At 39.9% G+C, this 22715-nt stretch overlaps 2 protein-coding genes across 3 annotated transcripts in view; one reads left to right on the top strand and one right to left on the bottom strand.

Annotated features, from left to right (window-relative positions):
* Positions 1–7499, top strand: part of LOC139938291 (serine/threonine-protein kinase NLK-like) — a 42063-nt gene extending 34564 nt beyond the window's left edge. The window contains exon 11 of the mRNA XM_071933708.1: positions 26–7499. Coding sequence (XP_071789809.1) covers positions 26–80 — 55 coding nt within the window. The 3' untranslated portion in view covers positions 81–7499. The remainder of the gene's footprint in view (positions 1–25) is intronic.
* Positions 7500–9869: 2370 nt separating this feature from the next.
* Positions 9870–22652, bottom strand: LOC139938906 (leucine-rich repeat and WD repeat-containing protein 1-like). 2 transcript variants are annotated; one of them, XM_071934561.1, is made up of 15 exons: positions 22532–22652; positions 20242–21276; positions 19583–19714; positions 18803–18916; positions 18320–18472; positions 17217–17897; positions 16450–16570; positions 16148–16254; positions 15318–15531; positions 14450–14519; positions 14143–14283; positions 13510–13640; positions 12546–12701; positions 11786–11895; positions 9870–10914 (listed from the first exon to the last, which is right to left on the bottom strand). In XM_071934561.1, the coding sequence occupies exons 2-15, from the start codon at positions 21265–21267 to the stop codon at positions 10762–10764; spliced, it is 3309 nt and encodes a 1102-aa protein (XP_071790662.1). In that variant the 5' UTR covers positions 21268–21276; positions 22532–22652; the 3' UTR covers positions 9870–10761. The 2 variants fall into 2 exon arrangements, with proteins under 2 accessions (XP_071790662.1, XP_071790663.1); XM_071934562.1 differs by having other exon boundaries at positions 20242–21271.
* Between the last annotated feature and the right edge of the window lie 63 nt (positions 22653–22715).

Genomic DNA, 22715 nt, shown 5'->3' with positions numbered 1-22715 from the left:
TTTTTGTTTTGTTTCGTTTTGACAGCTCGTCAGTAGCTAGTGCCTCGGAATTGCCACCCACTCCCCAACCATGGGAGTAACTAAACCAGTCACAAATGGGTAACCATTGGGTGTGGTGAGCAATGGGCCCATACCCCCCTCTGCTACTCCCTCTGTGACCCTCCTTCCACCCTACCCTTGGTCCTTGGAGGACCTCAGAGGTGCGGTGAGGCTCAGTGGAGCCAGCCCTATGCATAGCCTAAACCTATTTATTACGATGATGAATGTGACGGTAACGAGCAATACTGTGTGATTCCTGTTACTTGTGATGCGTTACTCGTGATGCATTACGTCACCCGTCATATCCAATGCTGCAATTTTAAGTACACCAACAAATGGGTTCAGTTTGTTATAGGGGTGTTTAGGCAGAGATTGTTGTTGCTCGTAACTCTTGATTGGTTTCGTGTACAGTCTTCTGGAATCCGTCAGAATCGATGGATAAACTCAACACTGAAAGCTGTGAGTGTCGTCAAGTAAAAGCATTGATCCTTGGCTGCGTTAGATTTATGGAAATCCTGCCAATCAAAAACCTGGATTTTAAGCTCCTTTGGGGTTATGAATGCTCCCCAATGATCCTCAAACCAAGGGGTAGCAGGAAACCAGTCACAACAGATATGCATTGCATAAGATTCTAGCTGGTATTCTGTTAACGCTAAGCATGGTGTGAATCTGCTTAGCAATTTGTATCATCTCTATGGAAATTGGACCCAGTTGCTTGAGTTGTATAAATAATAATAATCCCAACAAATAGTGTACAGTTAAGAAAATTTTTTCAAAAGGTGGTAGATATTTTGTAGTATGCAAGTTAAGGGTATTTGTGTAATCTGCCAGTGTTTTTGTTTTTTTTAACTGGCAGTTGGCTCTTTGGAGGGGAATTTTTTACATTAATGGTGTCTGTGTAACACCCCCAGTTCTAAAAATGAGTCTCTCTTGCTTTGTGCTTACAGAAGAGTCAATTGTCTTTTTTTGGGGGGAGGGGGGAGAGGAAAGCGTGATTGGAAGTTTTGTACAGTTTTTTTCGTTTGCCAAAGATGGTGCTAAGTTTTGGGGAATTTGTTTTGCACGTAAAGTTGTAGAGTAAACCAATTGTAGTTTTGAGCCTTTAATTTATTATTCCTGAATTAAAAAGAGTTTGTGTTTTTATCTGCACATCTAATGATCAAAGTTTAAACCTGAAATCAGTCCAAATATACTGCCGAACAATAATTTTTTTTGGCAATTTCAGTTGAAATAATTATGTGAGAAATAATAATGATGATGCGTGGTTGCAGTATTACTGGTGCTGAGCACCCCCCACTGGAGTACCCATTGCTTGAATTAAGACAGAAATTCCATTGCCTGAATTCTTTGCCGTAGCAGAATTTACTTTCTATGTATATGAGGGCCACCCAGCGTCTTTAGTTTCTGAACCCATAAGTATTTTCTTGGAAGATATGATCGAAAAGCACTAATTGGCAAGGCACAAGTAATGTATGTTAAACCTCGTTCTACTAGGGCCTTTCTCAAACCACGGCTTGGGCTCTGGCTCAGGCTTAGGCTCCGCGTGCTGTGTACGCAGCTTGCATTTAACCTGCATTTTGAAGCAGCGCGTATTGCACGGATCAGCACGCGGAGCCTGAGCCGGAGCCCAAGCCGAGCTTTGAGAAAGGCCCCTAGTATAGACCTTTATTTATCACGCTGTCACCATCTTGGTCATGTTCCCTGTTTCCCTAACAGTATGAATGCAAACACTCATTGCTCAAACATGGCACCAGACTATTATTTCGTCCAGCCTCAGTTTGGTTACAATGAATTGGAATGGAGTAAAATCAAGATGGCCACACCGTGATAAAGGTCTAGAGGGAGGTGTGTGGAGGTACATGCCCATTGTGCGAGGGGTCATTTAAAGTACCTTATTCCGGGCCTAGTTTTATAGAGCTGCTTTTAGGTAAGCACAACAAAATTATTCTTACCAGGATAGGGTTACCAGACAAAATAGTGTGTCACAGGTACAATCTTATACTGGTATCATGCTGTTTTGTACTTAGCAGAAAATGTGTATGCAGTACTTTCTGCAGCTCTTTGAAATTGAGCTCTGATCCTCGAAAGCTTATGAAGGAAACTCTTTCGATGTTTTTTTAAAAGTCTTTCAGTTTTGACTTTCAAATTATTGTCCATCAGTGATTTCCATTTGAAGAAGTACTATTTCTTATGCCAGTTTGCTTTTATGACACCAGTCGTTTTAAAGTTACCCTATAAGAGATGTTAAAGTAACCCTCTCAAAAGGTCTTAGATGCATGTTAAGTAACCACCATAACAGTTACCACGGGAATACAAATGTGTTTGTTTGAATAACAACCATTGAAGTCATATAACTTTCTAGTTAACACAATCCTTAGAGTAAACTTCTAAGTAGCGGCTCATCGTGAATCCACATTTTAGCTTTAATGTTTGGGTTTTTCTTTCTTTTCATAGTGACCAGTTCAATCATTACAATTGACTTTAGTGTCCAGTGGAGATACTGTAGAACTCGTAAACTTTTGGAATAATAATATGCAGGCTATTTTCCCCCCAAATAACTACCTCTAATGAATGGAGAAGTCCATTATTGCGTATTATCACTTATCATGGAAGATACCATTGTGTTGTTACGGGGGTGTGAGTGTGAGTCGAGGCATATCTCATGCTCATGCAGTGTTGAATACTTCACTGTTACGTTTTTTTGGGGGGTTTAAATTTGTTGTTTTCATACAATGTTCACGGTGCAATTGTTTTTAAGGACTTATTTCAACCACTGGATTGTAACCAGTTGATTTTGTCGTATTTACTAGGGCGATGTCTGAGAATGCACGGTGATGGTAGCCTTTTATGCTACAATCGCCTTTTTTTTTTCCTTTTCATTTTTCAGTGGACTTTTAATGCAATTAGGGCTACTTGTACTTAGCATGCTAAATTATTGTTTGTTCATACAATATGTATGTGTAATTTTCAATGAAAGCGGAAAAGGGCTGAAAAAATTACATATGCTGCACTGACTACAGAAGCCCCTTGAAAAGTTATTCGGGTAAAAAGCTTCCAAAAATACATCTCTGGTCTTGGTGGGTTTCAAAAAATGTCCTCATCACATTTTGAGTTGCAATTCATTTGTACTCCCCCGTATAAACAATGTATCGATCATGTTATCAATTTTCCTAGTGTTGTGAGTAGACCAGCTCATTGGTCCCAGAGGGGGGTTTACTAATTTCCATGCTGAAGTACTGTATTGTCCCGCATTGGCATTCAAAATAATCCATAAACTTTCATCAGGCTGTGGTTAGTCTTGTCTCATTCCCTTTGTAAGCAATAACTGTTTCTCAAAACATGGCAAAAGGGGAGACTGTTTTTCTAGTCTAGCCTCAGCTTGATCGCATGGATTATTTTGAAGGTAGAAGAGGGGGAACAAGATGCCCTTACCACTGTGACAGCCTTTTCTTGTTCCAATCATGGACTCATAAGTTCAATTGTTGTTTGAGACAAGACATCAGTGGTATTCCTGGGAAATTTGTGAAGACGTTGAACAAAAAATATAACAAAAAGGTGACTGAATTTTAACCAAACGTGCAAATGAAGACCATAATGTACAGAGGACATACTAAGATTTTCTCTGCGATAAAGACAGACGTCAACGTTTTTACCGACATTTGAATAATTTGTACAGTTTTAAACTTTGTATATGTATTTTTTCGGGCGAGGCGGAAACGTTGTTCGTGGACGTTAGATTTTGTGCGTGGTCTGCCAGTAATGAAATATATTTTGGGGTTTCCATGGTGTTTTGGCTTGTGGTTGTGTTGTGAATTGTCTTGTTGGAGCTCTTTTGAAAGAGGGAAAGAAAGGGAGGAAAACAAAGATGATGCAAAAATGTTCTGGTCTATATGCAGTCAGCCATTTTGTTTTCTGTAGTGCCCAAGTAGGAATGTAATGTCCAAGTAGGAATGCAAGGCCTCATTCTTTTGTGTTATGGGAGAACACTTTCATAGCAATTTTTTAAAAAGGGAAACTTTTTTGCTGCAGTTTTTGAATACTTCCTTGCCAATGCTGCTGTGTAGGAGAGGAAGAATGTCGGCCGATAAAACCATTCAGTTTGTTCGGCCCAGAAGAAATCAATGCTGCATTGTCCTTAAGAGAAAGATAAAAAACAGGCCAGTCTATTTTGCCCGTTTGCTGTAAAATCCCTCACATTTTTATTAGAGACCTACTTAATTCACTTCAGAATTCTCTTATCTACACAATATGTGCCAAGCCCCATATGAATTCAAATCAACGGTTTTAGGTTTGTGGAAAAAAAAGTTACAACGGAAATTTTCATGCAGTGCATGTAATTTATGCATGCGGAGTGGTGTGGGTTCGAGTCCCACTAAATGTGTTTCATGATTTGGAAATGGGTGATGGAGTTAATACCATCAAACAATATGATGACGGTTTATAGTTGGGTAGCACACATCGTGTAGGTAAACAGATTTTCTTCTTTAAATGTAATTTTTGTCAGATGTACTAGCATAGAAATCTTACTAATATATCATATCTTTGTAAATATCTATGTAGATTGTAGTTTATTTCAATATTTATTCAACACATAATACGAACGGCAAACAAAAGGAAATCAGTTTGAATTATGTGTTTATTATACAGAAATGATGGCAATTTTGTTTTTATGTTTAATCCATTCCGTGTTATGTGTGTGTGCGTACTGAGAATTTTTTTCTTTTTCCAAAACATTATGGATTCTTTGGATGGAATGTGAGGTAGTGTTTTTCAAAACTAAATTATGATGTAAAAAAATAATAATAATAATAATAATAATAAATGAGTGTATTGTAAAAAAGGGTAATTATGCTTAAAAAACGAAAAAACAACAACAAAAACCTTCCACTGTACATTTTCCACTTAGTTAACCCAAGCTTTTTCCAATAAAAATGACCCAAAGTCAGCAGAATCAACTTAGTTTTTTCAAAAGACTTGAAAATATGCAAATATTGAGACAATGTTTTGAACCGTGAGGGACCATTTTTTTTTTTGTACTGTAGATTAAATAAACCCTAGATATCCTAGCTTTAAAAATACGTTGCCACAAAGTAGTCTGGTTCCAAGTCAATTTTTAATGAGCAGAATGTGCAAATACAATTGGGAACCACCCCTAACCCCCATGGCATTACATAACTAAAAACAAACAGTGCCTATAATCTGATTCTCCTCCTCTCCATATTGTTCTTTCAACTATGGTTATTTTCGAATCCACGGCTTAGGCTTTGGATTCGGCTTCAGGCTCCGTTCTCTCGTCTGAAGCCCTGAGCGCATACGCAAAGCTTGCGCAATTGTTAATACAACCTCGGGGGCCAAGCTATAGCCTGAGCTGAATCTGGAGCCGATGCCGTGGTTTCCAAAAGGGCCTACAAGAGTAACTCGTCCTAACTTTGGACGCTTCCTATAGGAACAATCTTAGGATCGACCTATTGGCTTGGACTTGTCCTTAAAGACACTGGACACTATTGGTAATTGTCAAAGACCATTTTTCTCACTTGGTGTATCTCAACATATGCATGAAATTACAAACCTGTGAAAATTTGAGCTTGATTGGTCGTCGGAGTTGCGAGATAACTATGAAAGAAAAAAACACCCTTGTCACACGAAGTTTGGTGCTTTCAGATGCTTGATTTCGAGACCTCAAATTCTAAACTTGAGGTCTTGAAATCAAATTCGTGGAAAATTACTTCTTTGTCGAAAACTACGTCACTTAAGAGGAAGCCGTTTCTCATAATGTTTTATACTATCAACCTCTCCCCATTACTTGTTACCACGAAAGGTTTTATTCTAATAATTATTTTGAGTAATTACCAATAGTGTCCACTGTCCCAGGATTGATCCTAAGTGAGGAAGAGTTTTGTGAAATGGACCCCAGTTCTTGTAATCAAGAATTTTCTGTAAGAGATTCAACAGGGTTTCGTTACGAGTTCCCTAAATACCAGCGGTATTCTTAACAAATTATGATTAATTGTACCCATTTTTATTTTATAAACGCGACTGCTGGCCTCAAGTCGCCGTGCAAACTATTTCTAAAGTCCAATCAAGGGTTCGACTCAAGCTGTGGGTTTGGTGACAAGATGCACAAAAAACTATTTCATCTCTTATTGTAGTTCAAACAGCTAAATTAATCGCACAACTCTTTTTGTTATCAATGAACAACCAACGGTTATGTTTGTTGTTATTTTGTATCCGTTTTTCATTGTACATTTTGCTCACTTTATGCCATATCATGCATGACCACAGGTGAACTCTCGTGGATTTGTTGATATATATTTAATATTTTTTTAAAACAAGGTCAAACAATTTCTACTTTGTTTTTGTTTATTGCTACAATGCATCGATTGGACAGAGAAATAAGATGTTAATGAGTGGAAGAAAGGAATCACTGCATGTTTTAACTGCCCTCTCAAAACCCTCTCAAAATATTTTCCCCATTTGATTTCTGGAGACGAAATTTCAACATTTGGCCACCAGTTTTGAAAAACCATTTTTTTTACGATAATAGCAGAGATCAAATGCAAGCATAGTGTACAATTCCGTAATTTTAGTAAAAAAAACACTTTAAAAATTGTTTTTGAAGAAGTTATTCTCCGCTATCGATCACATTGTATTTATTTATGCAAATTATCCATTGCCGTATTGTTTGATTTCTTTTTTTATTTAAGTTTAATTTACCAGGGTTTTTCCTCTTGTTTTTATGAGCGAGTGAGAAAGAGAGAGACGTTAAGTGCACTAGTAACGACCAGATTTTTTGTGTGCTGCAATTTTTGTATATTTTTCTCAAGGCGTAAACATTTGTGCTAAAGTTGTAGACATTGTGTCTGTACTCAAGTTTTGTTTTTGGTTATTTTAAATTTTGTTTTCATAAAAAAGAAAGAATAATAAAACATCTCTGGCGATCAACAGGTTTTCTTTTTTGAATATGTAAATTTGCCTAAGAATTTCTAAAACAAACTTTGCAAATTGTGGAAGAAATATGCATTTAGGTGGTTGGGGGTTAAAAAATCTATTTGTAATTATTGTATCATAGTCATAGATAATTAAAAGAAAAATAATGAACAAATTATGAGAGAAAAAGCACTGGAGCACAATCAGTTTATATGTGATGTTTTAGAGTATATCAAGAATAATGGGGGTTTTGGGGTTTCAGGTTGCTACAAAACTTCATCTTTTAAGATAAAAACAAATTTAAAAAATGCTTTTTACTGTCTTTGTAGTGCTGTAGAGAATCCAAGTAGTCTAAAGGCTTTACGTACATTTATTTATTTCTTGTTGGAGAAGGATTTTCGTTGTTTGATAATAATTGGACTTTCCTTTGTAATTGTAATCATGACATCAATAATGTAGAGTTTCAAAATACTTGTTTTGAGAGATGATGATTGAAAAAAAAAATTAAAAGTGATGAATAAAAATGAGAATGTGGAGGATTTTAAAATTGGTCGTGATTTGAGTTTGCCTTATTTTAACTTGTGTTTGTTTTGACAAAACAATAACAATTTGGTGGCTAATCATCCTAACTCGCAGCTAGAGCTGAACTGCCAAGGACGGGCTACAACGTGTTCGAGAAGCAGGCATGCAAGGGCGCCTTTGGCTGCCAGCCACATCAACCCATTATGACCACGGAGCATAGCCAAAGTGTTGGATTTTTCCCAAGGGAGGAAAATCGGATGTTCTGGAAAACTCTCATGGCACAGCGGAGAACCAAAACACAACTCAACTCACATAATGCCTCTGGCCGGAAATCGAACCAGGGGGCACCTTGGTGAGACAAGCCAACCGTGCCACCCCAAATGTGGGTCATTGGACTACTATATTACTTATCAGTTGCAACCACTGGCCGAGCAGACTAGTTCACCAAGCCCAAGCTTTGGTGTGGTCAGCAGCAGACTGGGTTCGAATCCCTTCCACGACACTTGTGCCTGAGCAAGGCACTTAATCATAATAGACCGATCCCCATTGCGTATTGACCAATCACAATGCAACCAAGGTCTGACAAATAAGGTCCGACATGCGTGTGCGTATCTTGGCGCGCGCGGCAGAGTTGAGCAGAAAGGCATTGGAGAGCTGCACGCGTTCTTGCTTACACATGCGTTGTGGGCGGAGCCTACTGGATCGGTCTATTGCTTCGTAGAAGGTTGGACTCCTAATGGAGATACTCATGTCCACATTCTTGCTGACTTTTAAAGGAATAACCCCGTTTCAGCCCCAGGGATAGGTGGCAGTTGATAAACAAACAAACAAACAAAAAACAACCAAATGTTGATTACATCGTAAACAAATGACCAAACCTCAGCATCTCTTGTGGTTCTTTACGAAACATCTGTATATTTATTGGCTTGGTAAACTACAATTATTACAATTACACATTTTGGGTTTGGGGTTTTAATTTTTGTACAGTTATTCAGTGATACTCTTGGTTAAGGTTCATTTTAATTATCAATGTGTACATTTAAGTTTCTTTCCCACTTTAACCCTAATTGCTTTGAAAATGTATTTTTCAAAGAAAATTCAAACGGCCAACAAATTTGTTCCAAAGTAAGCAGAACATGTACGTGTTTAAAAACTTCACAAATGCTACAAGTAACTGCATAAGCTCTCAGTCTTGAATAACCTAATTATATAAAAACATGACATGGTAGTCAATTAAGTGCACCAAAAATTATACATTTTGGTGTAAGTGTTTTATACGATAGAGCGAAAACATGATGGATAGGTAGGAGGAAAATTGGCTGACTTACTGAAAACAATATAACATGAAATCTAGAAAAATAATGATTCATACACCAAAGTTTAACAAAAAAGGTATTTGCATATTTGACAAGGCAACAAGGAGCAATGGATAAAAACAGTTAAGACTTTGGTAACAAAACAAAAAATCCCTCAAGCCATGCTTTAAACATGATTCTGTAAAAAACAAATTACCACTCACCCAATTCAAAAGACAACTAGACAACTTAAAAGTTGAGCAATTCCATAATTTTGGTTTGTAATATAAAGAGTCACTGCTTCGAGATATTTCAGAAAATTTGTGAACATATATAAAAACCAATTTCGCAAGTGATAGAAAGAGTCGCTGATTTGAGATAATTTCAGAATTGTTTATGAACACTGACGAACCCAAACCAAGCCCTGAACTTATGTACAACTGACTCAACGCTACACTACACTACCCGCCTACACATTACATGTCTTACTATATACACGTTAATACACTGAGGTATAATATAGTGAGGGAAAAAAAAAACTAAAAAATATTTTGGAAACAAAACAAGTTTTTAAGTGGCCTTCCCACTGTATGCATTTCATGAAAAAGCACAGAACGTTTTCAAATCTCGAATCTAAACACGTGACAAAATCAACTTACTCTGAACCGATGTAAAAGTAAAACAAATTGGTAGCACAGGAAATATGACATCCAAGTACAATGGACAGACAGATAAAAAACTTCTCTGTCGTTCCAAGAACATTAGCCCATTTTAAAGGAACAGGTTGCCTTGGATCGGACGAGTTGGTCTACAAAAAGCGTTTGTAACCGTTTTTTATAAAATGCATTTGATTGGAAAGATGTTTTAAAAGTAGAATACAATGATCCACACAAATTTGCCTCAAAATTGCGTGGTTTTTCTTTTGCTGTGCGAACTAACACGGTCGGCCATTTATGGGCGTCAAAAATTTGACTCCCATAAATGGCCAACCGTGTTAGTCGACAAGGTAAAAGGAAAACCGTGCAATTTAGAGGCATGTTTGTGTGGATCATTGTATTCTACTTTTGAAATATCTTTCTACCCATATGCATTTTATAATAAACGGTTGTAAACGCTTTTCAAAGACCAACTCGACCGATCCAAGGCAACGTGTTCTTTAAATAGAGATGCTCAGGCAGAAAATGCTGCTAAACACAAACAAAGAGGCTACCAGTCACAGATTGTACATGTGACATGGCATTTTAGCTGCTAACCATATTCTGGGAAGCACAATTGCGTTTTGCATAGCTACTTACTGTCCTCAAGCAGCACTATGAAATTGGGCCGTGGGCCGTGGACCCAATTTAATATGAGCCTGAAATTTAGAAAATGTACCATTTTCAGCCAATATTTTCTCACATGTTTTTTATATCAAATCAAGCGCCATTTTCCTATTTGCAAACCGGAATGTTTAAATTATATTTCATTCATGCCATTCTTAAAGTAAAAAAAAAAAGTAAAAAAAAAGCAAGTGTCAATTTGTTTAAATATTTGATCAGCCAAAATTCAAAATCGCATTTGTTATTCTTTTTTTGTAAGTCAATTTATTACTTTAGTTTGAAGCATGTTTAAGCTTTACAAAATTCATTTGAAATTTAAGTCCAGCAGAAAGTCTGAACAACAACAAAACGAATTTACAAAAGTATCTTAAAAAATAAAATAAAATAAAAACAAACAAATAAATAAAAAACTTTACAAGAGCAATTGACGGTAAACTAAAATATAAAACAAAAAAAATCGTTTAAAAAAGTCAACATTTTCAGTGTCCAAGAAACAATTTACAAATTCTACCCATTTTTAAGAGGTCTTTTAAAAAACACAAGGTATTCACAACACAGTTTTTAAAAATACACAGGAATTTGGGGACTTTTCCTGTTGTTGTTTTTAATTTGACTTGGGGGAGCGGGTGGGGGGGGGGAGGGCGGGGGAACATGAAAGACTAAAGCTTTCTCCAAATGCATATAACATTTCTGTTTGTGACTGATACAATGTATTTACAATCTGAACTGATCGCGACATCGTTGATGATGATGTGGTCGTTTGATGAGGTCGATGAACTGTCATTGGGTTGCTCATCCGGCCAGTAAAGTAGCTATGGGTTAAGAGAACAAAAATACATATTGATGGGAAGGCATGCTTTGGTAATCACTCAATCAATTAATGGCAATCAAAAAATTGGTTTGAAGCCTACAGCAGCATTCGATAGTATAGAGCATTTTGAGAAACATTTCACTTCAAAGTAATGCGGTTATAGTTTGTTTGCCCCAGTTTTTGACTCTTGAGAAGCAATACTGTTAGTAGCCTTTATCACATTGTGTATTCATGCACTACATTAAATCAGCCAGTCAAACTGCAGTGTACCATGGCATAGGGCATGTCTTCAGTGCATCGGAAAACTGTGTGCCTTTCAGCGAGTAAAACCATATCTCTCATAGGAATACAGTCCGATGGAAATCAAACAAATATTTGACCTCCGAGAATTGTTACCGGACTACCTGTCTTGGATTAATAGCGGCAAAACCCCCAAAGTACAGTGCACAAATACAGATTTTACACTTCACAGAGCCAACGAAGGCGATTGTCTCCATGCCCCCTGGTCATTGCCTTGGTGCCCTTCAAATACTCTGGTAGAAATTTTCAATTCACAATTATAGGGTGTCCTTTGTCATAGACTTGTCAATAGACGCGTGCACTTACAATGTCTTGCACTGTGATGTCACAGAGTATAATGAATATTTTACCGATGGAGCAGCACTTTTTGGGGGAGATTTTTCGATAACAACATGCAGAGTGAGAAAAGACCTGGTCAAGGCTCTTTCTCGGGAACACGATAGCTACATTTTGACTGCGGGCATGGTTAGGGCCCCTCTCACGAGAACGGGACTTGAATCAAGTCTACCTTTGCCAAGGAGAAAATGCCTTGGTGCCCTTGCCCTTTCAAAAACAGGTCTGAAGATACTTACATGTGTTGGTTTTCTAGTTGTGGGTGTTTTGACTGGAGCAATGGGTAGTTTAGAAGTGTCATACACCCATATCTTGCCTTCATCGTCACCACTCACCATCGTACCACAACCTGAAAGGAGTAGAAAGAAGAAATAGATAAACCCTTGCCCGATTCAATAGAATGTAATTCATTTTTTTAACATTATTCCATTTATTCTGTTTAACAGCTCTATTTGTACAGCAGTACTCTTTGTTGTAGATTAGAAAATAGTGTGTTTTCATGTTGACAATATTTCCACTGCATGAAATTTTGTGAGAGAGAATTGTAAAGGTGTGTCGTGGCCGAGTGTTAAAGTGCACTGGACTCTGGAAGCTATGGTGCTTCTGATCAGCAGAGAGTTGGTTCAAGCCCCGGCCTTGACACCTGTGTCCTTAGGCAAGACACTTTACCTTTCTTGCTTCATTCTTCCGATTTGATGTTAAGCCGTTGGTCCCGTGTGTTGTGTAAGGCATGTAAAAGAACCCAGTGCACTTATCGAAAAGAGAAGGGGTCCACCCCGGTGCTCCTGGTTCAATTGGCAGTAGGGCTAATTGGCAGCATGTTGCACTACCGCACCATGTAAACCACTACATGGTGCTATGTAAAAAGGAGTAGGTCTCATAACTCAAACGTAGTCCACCATACCTTGCAGGAAAATACTGTATGTTAAAGCGCCTTGAGCGTCACTGAGTGACGAATATGAGCGCTATTTAAGAATCAACTATTATTATGCCACCTACCTTGCCATGTTCCGATATCTAGATACACACTGTCCGAGTCACACCATTTCAGTGTGCACTGAGGTGTAACAGCTACCTCTTTGTTGACTGGTTTCTTCTTGTGAGCATCAACGAGGTTCCATACGTGAATCGCTCCGTCACATGCGACTTTACTGGCTGCAATGGAAATGAAGTGCGTTTAGTAACACTCGGACATGGAGTGCAGTTTGGGGAACCCCAACCAAAAACTGTTTCGGTTGTTGGTCGTTGGTTCTGCTGTTCAGACTGAACGATAACCGAGTTGTGAGCTCGGTTACCGTATTGGTTATGACGTCAGAAACAGCTTTTGGTTGGGGTCGCCAACACGCACTCCTGGTTATATCCCCATGCACAAGCTAAGCGTATCAGGCCGATACGTGCGAATTGCGGCCAATAATATGCCAAACAAAATAATCAGCAAATTGCTACTTTAGATCAAATCCGAAAAAAAAATATCAAGATAAAACCAGTTAGGATGCTCAAGATTGCACAGCAGGGAAGTGGCTGTTGAATGCACCACAGCACCTTGTGCTACATTAACTGGTCTCATTACTCAAAAACCGTCTCAAAATTGTTATGCTTGTTCAAGTGCCTTGATTTCCTTATTGGTACAGGCATCCACTATATCAGAAGTTTGAGTGTGAAACCAGACTTTCTGCTTCTTCTCATCCATGCACTCTTGCTTTGCTGGGATGTAGAACAAGGAGCAATTCCAATAGCTTTATTCCATGTACTGGGACTCCTCGCCTGGTTCATGTTTCCCTCCATCCTACAGTTAGACTGGTTTGAGAGGAATTACTACCTTCAGCTCCCCTGAGCTATATACACTTTAAATAATGTTTCGTCTTGTAGCCCCAACCAAGAGTGACTTTCAGCCTTGTCTGGGGCAAACTTGCATACAAAAAAATACATAAAAAGTCTCCCATTGGTCCACGATGTCTCTTACCGACTAGTTTATCGTTGAGTAGAGCCAGTCCATCTATCATATCGCCCTCCCCTTCCTCCTCCTCTTCATCACCTTTGATGGCTTCGGCGAGACGCGCTTTACTCGGCAGAAGAAACTCCACGCTGTGTGCTCTGCAAAGACCAATCGGGAAAACTACTTATGAACATCAAATCCTGAAAATTGGAATTCTGTTTTTTTTTTTTTATGAAATGAGAAATAAGGCTTACTTTCATTGTGATGTGATTTGATATTCATCTGTTGCGCATGCATTTTCAGTTGATATAACTTTGGTAATTTGATGTGAATATATTTATTTGGTTCTTATGATGGTATCTATTTTTAACAAATCATGACCGTTCTAGGGATCCATACTTTTTATACAACGAGGCGCAATCCATACCCAGTTTCGAATACCCAACACTCCAGTGTAAATTCCCTTATTTGGTCGAGATATGCAAACTTCATGCACGCATGACTAAACAGCACAATAGATTCAAATCGATTGTAATAAATCAAGTTTATTCATAGGTTTTTCGATATAAAAAATATTCAGTATTTGGGGTGTAGTGTATTGAGCTCTGTGGTACGTAGTAGCGTTTCCGCCGGCTCAAAGACGTGGCAGAGAATTTTTACCTTCCCTTCTTGCCGAAGGGTTGTTTGTTATCTATCCTCCATCCGTAGCAACCGTTTTCACATCCTGCCAGTATGAAGTCAGTTGACGGCAAGGCAACAAGGCCGAGCACACGACCGGGGGCGGCCAGGTGATACATCTTTCTGCAAAGATTAAAAACAGAAGGGAAAACACAAATGAAGACGTGGCTTTGCAAAGTTTAAAGGGTTTGGATACTTGTTGTACGACACAAAACACAAACGTCCACAATTTTACAATAAAATTACACGGTTAAAGATAATGATAGTTAAAAGCTACCTGTCTACTTACTTTGTTTTGCATTTATAGTCTGGCCCCTCTGGAATTCCAATGTCCCAGATGATGATGTCTTCTGACCCACCTGGAAAACAAACGATAAGAAGTAAAAATCATTTTTCATGTTGTTATCTTGTTGTTGTGTTTCTGTGCGCAGTTGTACTATCCAATGCAACCAATGCAGTTGGATGATTTCCAATTCGCTGTCAACTAACAAATGTAATTGAAAGTTGCAGGATTAACTTAATAACCATTAGGGTAATCAGGTTGGCAGAGTGGTTTCTTTCCTCACTTTCAACCTATAAAACCCCATTTTGAATTGCATTGGGCACTATGTGGATTGGGTTTTCAGTCCCTACTTGACTGCGTGGGCCTTTTCCCTGGAATAATCCTCTGAGATTTTCCTCCCACATCTAAGACTGAAACTTCCTTCCTTGTCTTCTCTCCATTTGGGTCCCTGGCTAGTGCGGTGATTAATTGTTTTTCTGATAGTCTTTCAAATTCACAACCAGGGGTGTCGTGGCCCATGTGATAAGAGTACTGAACTCAAGCTCTGGTGTTTTTGATCAGCAAGCAGAGGGCTCAAGTCCCAGCCGTAACACTGTGTCCTTTTAACCATTGCTTAGTTCTTTGTCCAAAAAACCAGTACACACTTATTGCAAAGAAAAGGGGGTTTGCCACGGTGTGTCTGGCAGTTTGTTTATCTTCAATAATGAAAAGGGGTTTGCCACGGTGTGTCTGGCAGTGTGTTTATCTTCAATCATGAAAAGGGGTTTGCCACGGTGTGTCTGGCAGTGTGTTTATCTTCAATCATGAAGGCTGCACAACCAGAAAGGAAGAAGAAGAATAAATAAAACGAAATTAAACCAATCTGAAAACTCACACATGAGCCAGGTTGAGTTAACCGGATGGAACAGCAGTGAATTGATGGGTCTCGGACGCCTGTCTCCCTTGATCTCTGAGTAGCATAGTAGCTGGCTGGTGTGTAGGAGCTTGACGCTGCCCCTGGTGCCCGCTACGGCCAGGATGTTACATTTCTCAGCTCCCTCCTCGTCTGCTTCCATCGGGATGGTGGTCCATGCAACGCAGTAGAACTCCTAGTCAGACGAGAAATCAACAGATAATTTACGAGTATTTTATGAGTCGATCGATCATTGATCATGATTATTGAATTCTGGTTACTGGGGGATACTTTTCTCCTTTCTTGAGAGAATACTGAATCTTTTCTTCAATATTCTTAGAAGAAAAGCTTGATGGTTCTCAGCGAGTTTGTTCTTAATGTTTCGGGTCATGTGCTCTGTTTGGCACAACTCAGAGCTGTGTATTGAGGGAGTTGCAAAAAGGAGGGACCAGTTTTAAAGAGGCAACGCAGCTTTCCTCTTAGAAGGGGGATTTCTATGAGAAAATTGTAAATTTGTATTGGAACTTATGCTTGTTAGGGAGCGTCTCAAAAGTCGGGCACGTTCCTAGCGCAAAAGAACGTTCCTGCGGGCATATGCCCGCAGGATCGCAACATCATGACATTAGGAACGTTCTAACATGAGATTGGACGCGGTCACGCATTGGACGCATTTGGAACGATCCAAAAGATCGCTCTGGCGGTCCAAAGGACCGGTCCAAGTAAAGCGGCGGGGATACTCTTGCGATCCAAAAAGAACGTTCCTACAGTTCGGACTTTTGAGACGCTCCCTTATGAGATGATATAAGACCTACCTCCTTGTCTTTAGCATGCTGGTATTTCTTGAGCACTTTCCCTGTACTGCAGTCAATGACACACACCGTGTTGCCTCCGCAAGAGGCTACCGTCCACTTACTTGTACCTATAGGAATAAGAGAAGATAGTTAGCAAGATGGACGAGTTTAAGATTTTTAGGGTTAGGGTTACAGAGGTATAACTGTCAAGTCAAAGGCACTGGACACTGCATCAAAAAACAAATCTGTGAAAGTTTTTACTCAATCTTCCAGAAGCCTAAAGGGGACTCCCAGTTCTAGTTATAAAGGTGTGCCATACTGACCTGGTTTCTCTAGGCTAGGCTCGAATGCACATTTCCAGACGTTGGTCTTGGCATCAGTCGGGTCATTCTCCATGGAGTGGCATCGGAGCATGTGAATCACCTCGTATCCACTCGACACTTTCTGTAAGTTCAAAAAAATAGTTCAGGTTTATAAAAAAAAATGAGGTTTATAAAAAATGTGTAGCTACATCGTTCCCGCTAGATACATTTTATACCTGGAGTTGCACAGAAGCCACTGCCTTGGCATTGGTGTCCGTCAAACTTTTTCCAAATACTTTGAAATTTTTCAATGGAAGTGTCCTTTACCAAAAAAAAGTCTTTGCCCTCACAAAGATGCAATTTTAGAGCTTAACTATGTAAGGTTAATGTCCGATACATTTCAACAATGTACATCACAGCAATGATTTACAAGCAACCCTTTCCTCAAGGTGCTGGGCAATACACATCGACTGCACTCGTACCCCTCTTCTTTACCATTGGTGACTTTAGCACACCAAGCTTCCACACAAATAGCACCACATCCCGAGTACAAAAAATCATCACTTATCTAATGATGGTAACAAAAATAAGGTTGTTTTTACAGAGGAAACAAAAACCATGAACTTGAACATTCATTTGCCAAACTTAATGGCTTTTGGTTTATGCTGTCAGACAATAACTTCAAGGGGATAATAGCGTTTGGAAACTTAGCCCAATTGTTTGGGTAAAACCCCCCAAATCAGTCAAGAAGTCTTTAAACTCGAAACAACCAAAACTCTGTATTTTACCTTTTCTTTCTTGGCATCACTACTAACACTTGTAACACTAGCGGCTAGCTTAGCAGAGGCTGCCCTGACTCTAGACTCTGATTTAGGCTCCGTCTTGATGGCCTTTGGCTTAGCAGGGTCTTTCTTGGTGTACTTGCCTCCCGAACCGATCGGCCTGCCCCTCTTTTTCTTAACGACCGCCTCCTCCTCGTCACCTTCTTTAGCCTTCTTCGCATTTGGTTCGTCTCCATTCGTAGCATTAGTTTCAGAGGGTGCAGCCCTCTTCAACGTTGTGGCTTTCGTCGGGGTCTTTGCGGGACTTTTACTCCCCGCGGCAACCACGGTTATCTTCCTTGGAGATTTAGTCACGGCCTGGGCTGGGGAATTCTGCTTTGGTGTTGCAGGGGTGTCAGCCGGTGCCTCTGGAGCGTCATTTTCATCCATGGGGGTCTCCTGTCCGGCTTCGCCTGCCAACTCTGCGTCCGATTCCTTGACGGCCGCCTCTAGGCTCGCTGCGAGAGAGTTTGAAGTTCCCTGTGGCTTCTCCACGTCGTCTGGCGTAGGGGACTCGGCTTTAATGGGCAGTTTGATGCTGATCTTGCTGGCGGACGGGCTCTGATTTGAAGTGGAGATGAGTTCGGGAACCGTCTTGCGCCAGTAGGCAGTCTGCGTGGTTACGTGCTTCTCCGCAAGTACCGACAGCTGTAAAATGTACACAAAAGAAGCGCACTTTCTTAAATCCGATGCAACAAACAACTAAAATAAACTGTAGAGGGACAATTTGTTCGGAGCTAATTTTTACAATCTTATTCATGATATTTTGTAATTGATTGATTTTGTAAAGATCCAAGTTAAAGATGACAAGGAAACACCGTGTGTTTATCTTCTTGCTGGGTAGATTATATTCCTTTTGAGAACTTGTCTGACTCAACATTTTTATTTTACAACTGCGGAGTACATTTTGGGAGACTTCTCTACTTCCATTTTCAAATTTGTTTGGAAACTTTTCCAGTTCTGAAAAGAACTGTCCTCCTTATAAACTACTACCTTGGCAGAGGATAGAAAATTGAGGGGGTCATTTTCATTGAGCCTGCTATGGGCATCGTCAGGAAACTCTGACTCACCATGTGATGAGTGAATTCCACCAGGGAGCCTGGTCCGTACTGGATGGACTCCTTGAGGCGTTCAACAAACTCCGTCTCCAGTGATCTCGTCTCGGCCTTGTTGAGGGGCATCTCGTTCCGAGCAGCATACTCCTCCTCCCAGATCTTCAACATCTACAACGGAAAAAGACATATACATTTGTTGATGTTGAAATGAGGTGTTGTCTTCTTTATGGATAAAGGTAATTTTGGCTTAACAAGCTCAAATTAAAGTTAAGCTCTATCCGATTAACGTCTTTTACGCTACAGCATGCTCTTTCTCGCTGGTTTCGGTACAAATGTGCGAGTGGAGGTGATCAGATGATAGCGCAACCGCTGATATTCAACTTACCATCAATCAGTAACGACTGGGCCAACTTGGTTGAAATTGGTGTTTTTGGAAAGGACATTGAAATTGGATGAGGATTAACACCAAACGACCTCACATACTCCTAATTATCTTACCTTTGACCTTAGGGTGTCCTCCATTGTCTGAATGGTGTCCCGGATGTCCACATCTTTACCATTGAGTTTCTTCAGCTTGGGTAGCAGGTACACAGCTATGTACTGATCAGGGGGCTACACATGAGAAATTAAACAGAAATTATACGGTTTTGTTTTTCCTTCTTTGAATCTACCAGTGTTCCGTTTCCATTTCAACATTCGTTTTATATTGTTCAAGGTGTCCCAAGATTTTAAAAGTATACTTTCGTTGTTTCTTGTACTGTTATATTTTATCGGTAATATTGTATCTTGTAATGTTTGTTTAAATCTTGACCGAATAAAAAATAACAATAGTCAAACATGGTTTATTATCAGGCCCAGAGATCAATATTCAAATGATGAACATTTCTCAGTATGGGATAAGATTTCCTTGGAAGAAATGGTCCTTCTGCCCAAACAAAATGGAATGTATTGTTTGTGATAAACTGTGAAAGCCTCACTCGCATTGAAACATTTTGCAGAACTCTGGGGGTCCAACAGAAATCGCTTTAAGGTGAGGACATAAAATCTCGCACTTCAACAATCAAAGAAAAACTCAGGAGACCAGTCGCTCTTTGACTTGATGCCTGTTTTGCAGACTACCATACTTGAGTGGATTGGCAAAAGGCATAACTTAAGATGTTCCAGATGTCAGAAAAATTGAACCAATTCCCGGGGTTTTAAGCGAGTTGCCTACTGGGATAAACTGGCACTGCGAGGTCTATCACCCCCAGAATTGAGGTTGCTTGAAATCCTACTTACGTTCAGGTCATTCTCGTCAATATTGAGTTCCTCCAGGTTGGGGAACTGCTCCAGTGTCAAGACACTCTTGAGGGAGTTCTTCTTGAGGTTCAGGTATCTCAGCTTCCTCAGGCCAAGCTGCGTTGGAAAACCCTGGTTTGAAAAAACAATGGCTCTTATAATTATAACGAAGGACCTTACCGTCCCAATTCCTTCCAGTGAAGGATATTGAGGCTTAGTAACCATTGCAAAGGCACTGGAAATACTCAAAATAATTGTTAGCACAAAAACTTAATTGGTAGCAATCAATGGAGAGATGTTGATAGTATAAAACATTGTGAGAAATGGCTCCCTCTGAAGAACGTCGTTTTCGAGAAAGAAGTCATTTCTCACTAAAATATTTGAATTTGATTTCGAGGCCTCAGAATTTCAAACAAAATGGTGCATGGAGTTAAATAGGTTTCTTAGGCATCTAAAAAAACAAACTGAAAGCACATAATTCTATGCAACAAGGGGATTTTTTCCGATGACCAATTGAGCCCAAATTTTCACAGGTATTGTATATGTTGAATACACCAAGTGAGGAAAGTGGTCTTTGACAATTCCCAAAAGTATACCTTGCCTTAAAGTATTTTATTAGAGTCGCACCAAGGGTTACAATGAGCATTTATTCTTAGTACCTTTATTTTATTGAAGGAAATGTCCAGTTCTTCCAGCTCCGGCATCCGGGAAAACACAGCGGGGTCAAGGTTCATGATCTTTCGATTGGACATGTCCAGAACGCGGATATCCGACAGGGAGATACAGCCAGCGCAGTTGAGTACCAGCTGCTCCACCAACTGACTGCTGTTGGAATACTTGCCAGCGAGGGCAGACATTATCCCCGGGGTGTAACGCATGATGCCGGTCGTCGTGTGAACAGCCGTGTAGGATGTGATCTTGGGTGGAGAGATGGCCGGGGCGGTGTGTTGAGGATTGTAGGGTTGCACAATGGATGGTGGCTCTAGAGTTGGCATGGCAGCTAGGGTCTGTTCGACCTGGGGCTCAGGAGCCACCTCGTTCAAGGCGGGTTCCAGGGCGGGTTCCAGGACAGGTTCCATGGCAGGTTCCATGGCAGGTTCCAGGGCAGGTTCCATGGCGGGTTCCAGGGCAGATTCCATGACGGGTTCCAGGACGGCCTCCAGGACGGGTTCAGCGACTTGCTCTCCCTCTTGCTGCTCTTGTGGAGCATTGATGATTTCAACGGGAATAATCTGATCGGCGACTGGATACATCACTTGCTCGACCGTCGGTTCGGCTGCTTCTGGGGGTTGCGGGGCAAGCTGGGGAACTTGCTCCGGAATGCCCTCTGTGGGTACAGCTTCCGCGACGGCTTGGACCGCCTCAAGGGCGATCTGGAGAACATTCTCTGAAGTCACGGTCTGGGCTAGCTCCGCTGCATTCTGGATCGCCTCTGCTGGGATTTCAGGCACTGATTCCGGTTGAAGGACTGGGACGCTTTCGACTTGGGCCTCTGGAATGAGGTCAAGGGTCTGCTCGGGCTCGACTGCTGCCGGGAGTTGTGGAGTGGAATCGTCTTCAGGGACAGGAGCTTCCTCTGAAATGACAGGCTCGACTTGGAGAATGGGTGCAGCTTCTTCAGCAGGGGGCACCAGATCGGGCTCTGTAGGTGTTGGGTCAGCGGGGATGTTAGCGTTTTCTGACATCTTTCTATACTGGATTAAAGTTGTGGGCAAAAAAACAAATGGTTTAGTTGATGTTTTATGTTAAGCTCTTAATTTATTGCTTAGAATTTATTTAGAATAGCGCCTACTGTATTGTGTTTGTTTCTTCTTGTAAACTGATTTTTTATGCCACTACATTTTACTCGCTCTTTCCACCTATTAGTTTGCTTCCGTAAGGAGGGGGGGGGGGTCCATCCTCGACAAGCATTGCTTTTTATGGGCCCCTACAACCCCATCACCTTGTGCTCTGTTTTGGTTTTGTTTTGTTTTCCGTAATTTATATTTTGCTTTTGCTTGTAAATGTTGTATTATTACTTCATGTATTATCATTATTCCATTTGCTTGTAAAACATAGTTCTTTATTCACTGCTAATTGTTTTGTTTATTTGTTTGGATTTGGAAATAAAGTGAATTGAATTGAATTGAAAGAAAGAACATTCAAGGACATGAAAAGAGTGGCATTTTTAAAGTGTTTTTTCTGTGAGAAAGTAAACCACATTTGACGATTTTCAGACCAAAACATTTAATTTAACAACACAATGGAACTGAACAGATAATGTTGTACCATTTGATACAGTGATATATTATAATTGAAAAATAAAAAAATGCCTAAACCTTTGGCTTTGGTCTGTTCTCTCTGGTCATTCACTCCAATATATATCAATAATACTTTTTATTTGAGTAATTTTATTTCCTGTGCAGGTCAACTCTACTATAGTTTTTGCAAATTATAAATTTTTAAATTAAAAATTCATGTTATTGTTAGTAATCCTGTTTCAAATTTCATGGGAACCCGTGAGGTACCATTGCAATTTTGTTTTCAGTCATAAATGACTCAGTAAAACTTTTGAATGAAACCAAAACAAACATGCAAATTGTACTTTTACAGCGCCCTCTATAGACGGAAACGAGATGAAAAAATCATCAAAATATAAAAATAATTTTGGGACCATGGCAAGTGATTGGATATTTAACCCGAAATTCATACAAGATCACCTCACTTTTTTCCATTTTTAGCACGTCTAGAATATCTGGTAAAATATGATTTATTGTAATCAATAAAGATTCATTAAAATATTGTCTAAAAACTGCGATCTCATGTTTGAAAATTTGTTACTTGTCGCGACGCGCCCCTGGAAAAAAAATGTCGCTCAAAATTGAGCAAAGTGGCGCGATCGACACTCCCATGAAACGAGAACATCCACTGTTTGAATTAATATAATTTATTTACGAAAGGGTTACTTACGAGTCGATGAATGTTTCCTTGCCTTCTCAGAAGCTAACACCTCAAGATCTTCCAAAACGACAAACTTTTTTGAGACGATCCGTTGAAAAATATGAGCCAACCTGTGACCGCCGCGTCGCCGTCACAAAGAGAAAAGGAGGAGGGCGCTGTATAATTTGTATAGCGCCCTCTTTGAGGATATCCC

This window comes from Asterias amurensis, chromosome 6 (genome assembly GCF_032118995.1).
Source record: "Asterias amurensis chromosome 6, ASM3211899v1".
Lineage (NCBI taxonomy): Eukaryota > Metazoa > Echinodermata > Asteroidea > Forcipulatida > Asteriidae > Asterias > Asterias amurensis.
Note: the sequence above shows the minus strand (reverse complement) of the source record. Positions and strands in the feature narration are given on the sequence as shown.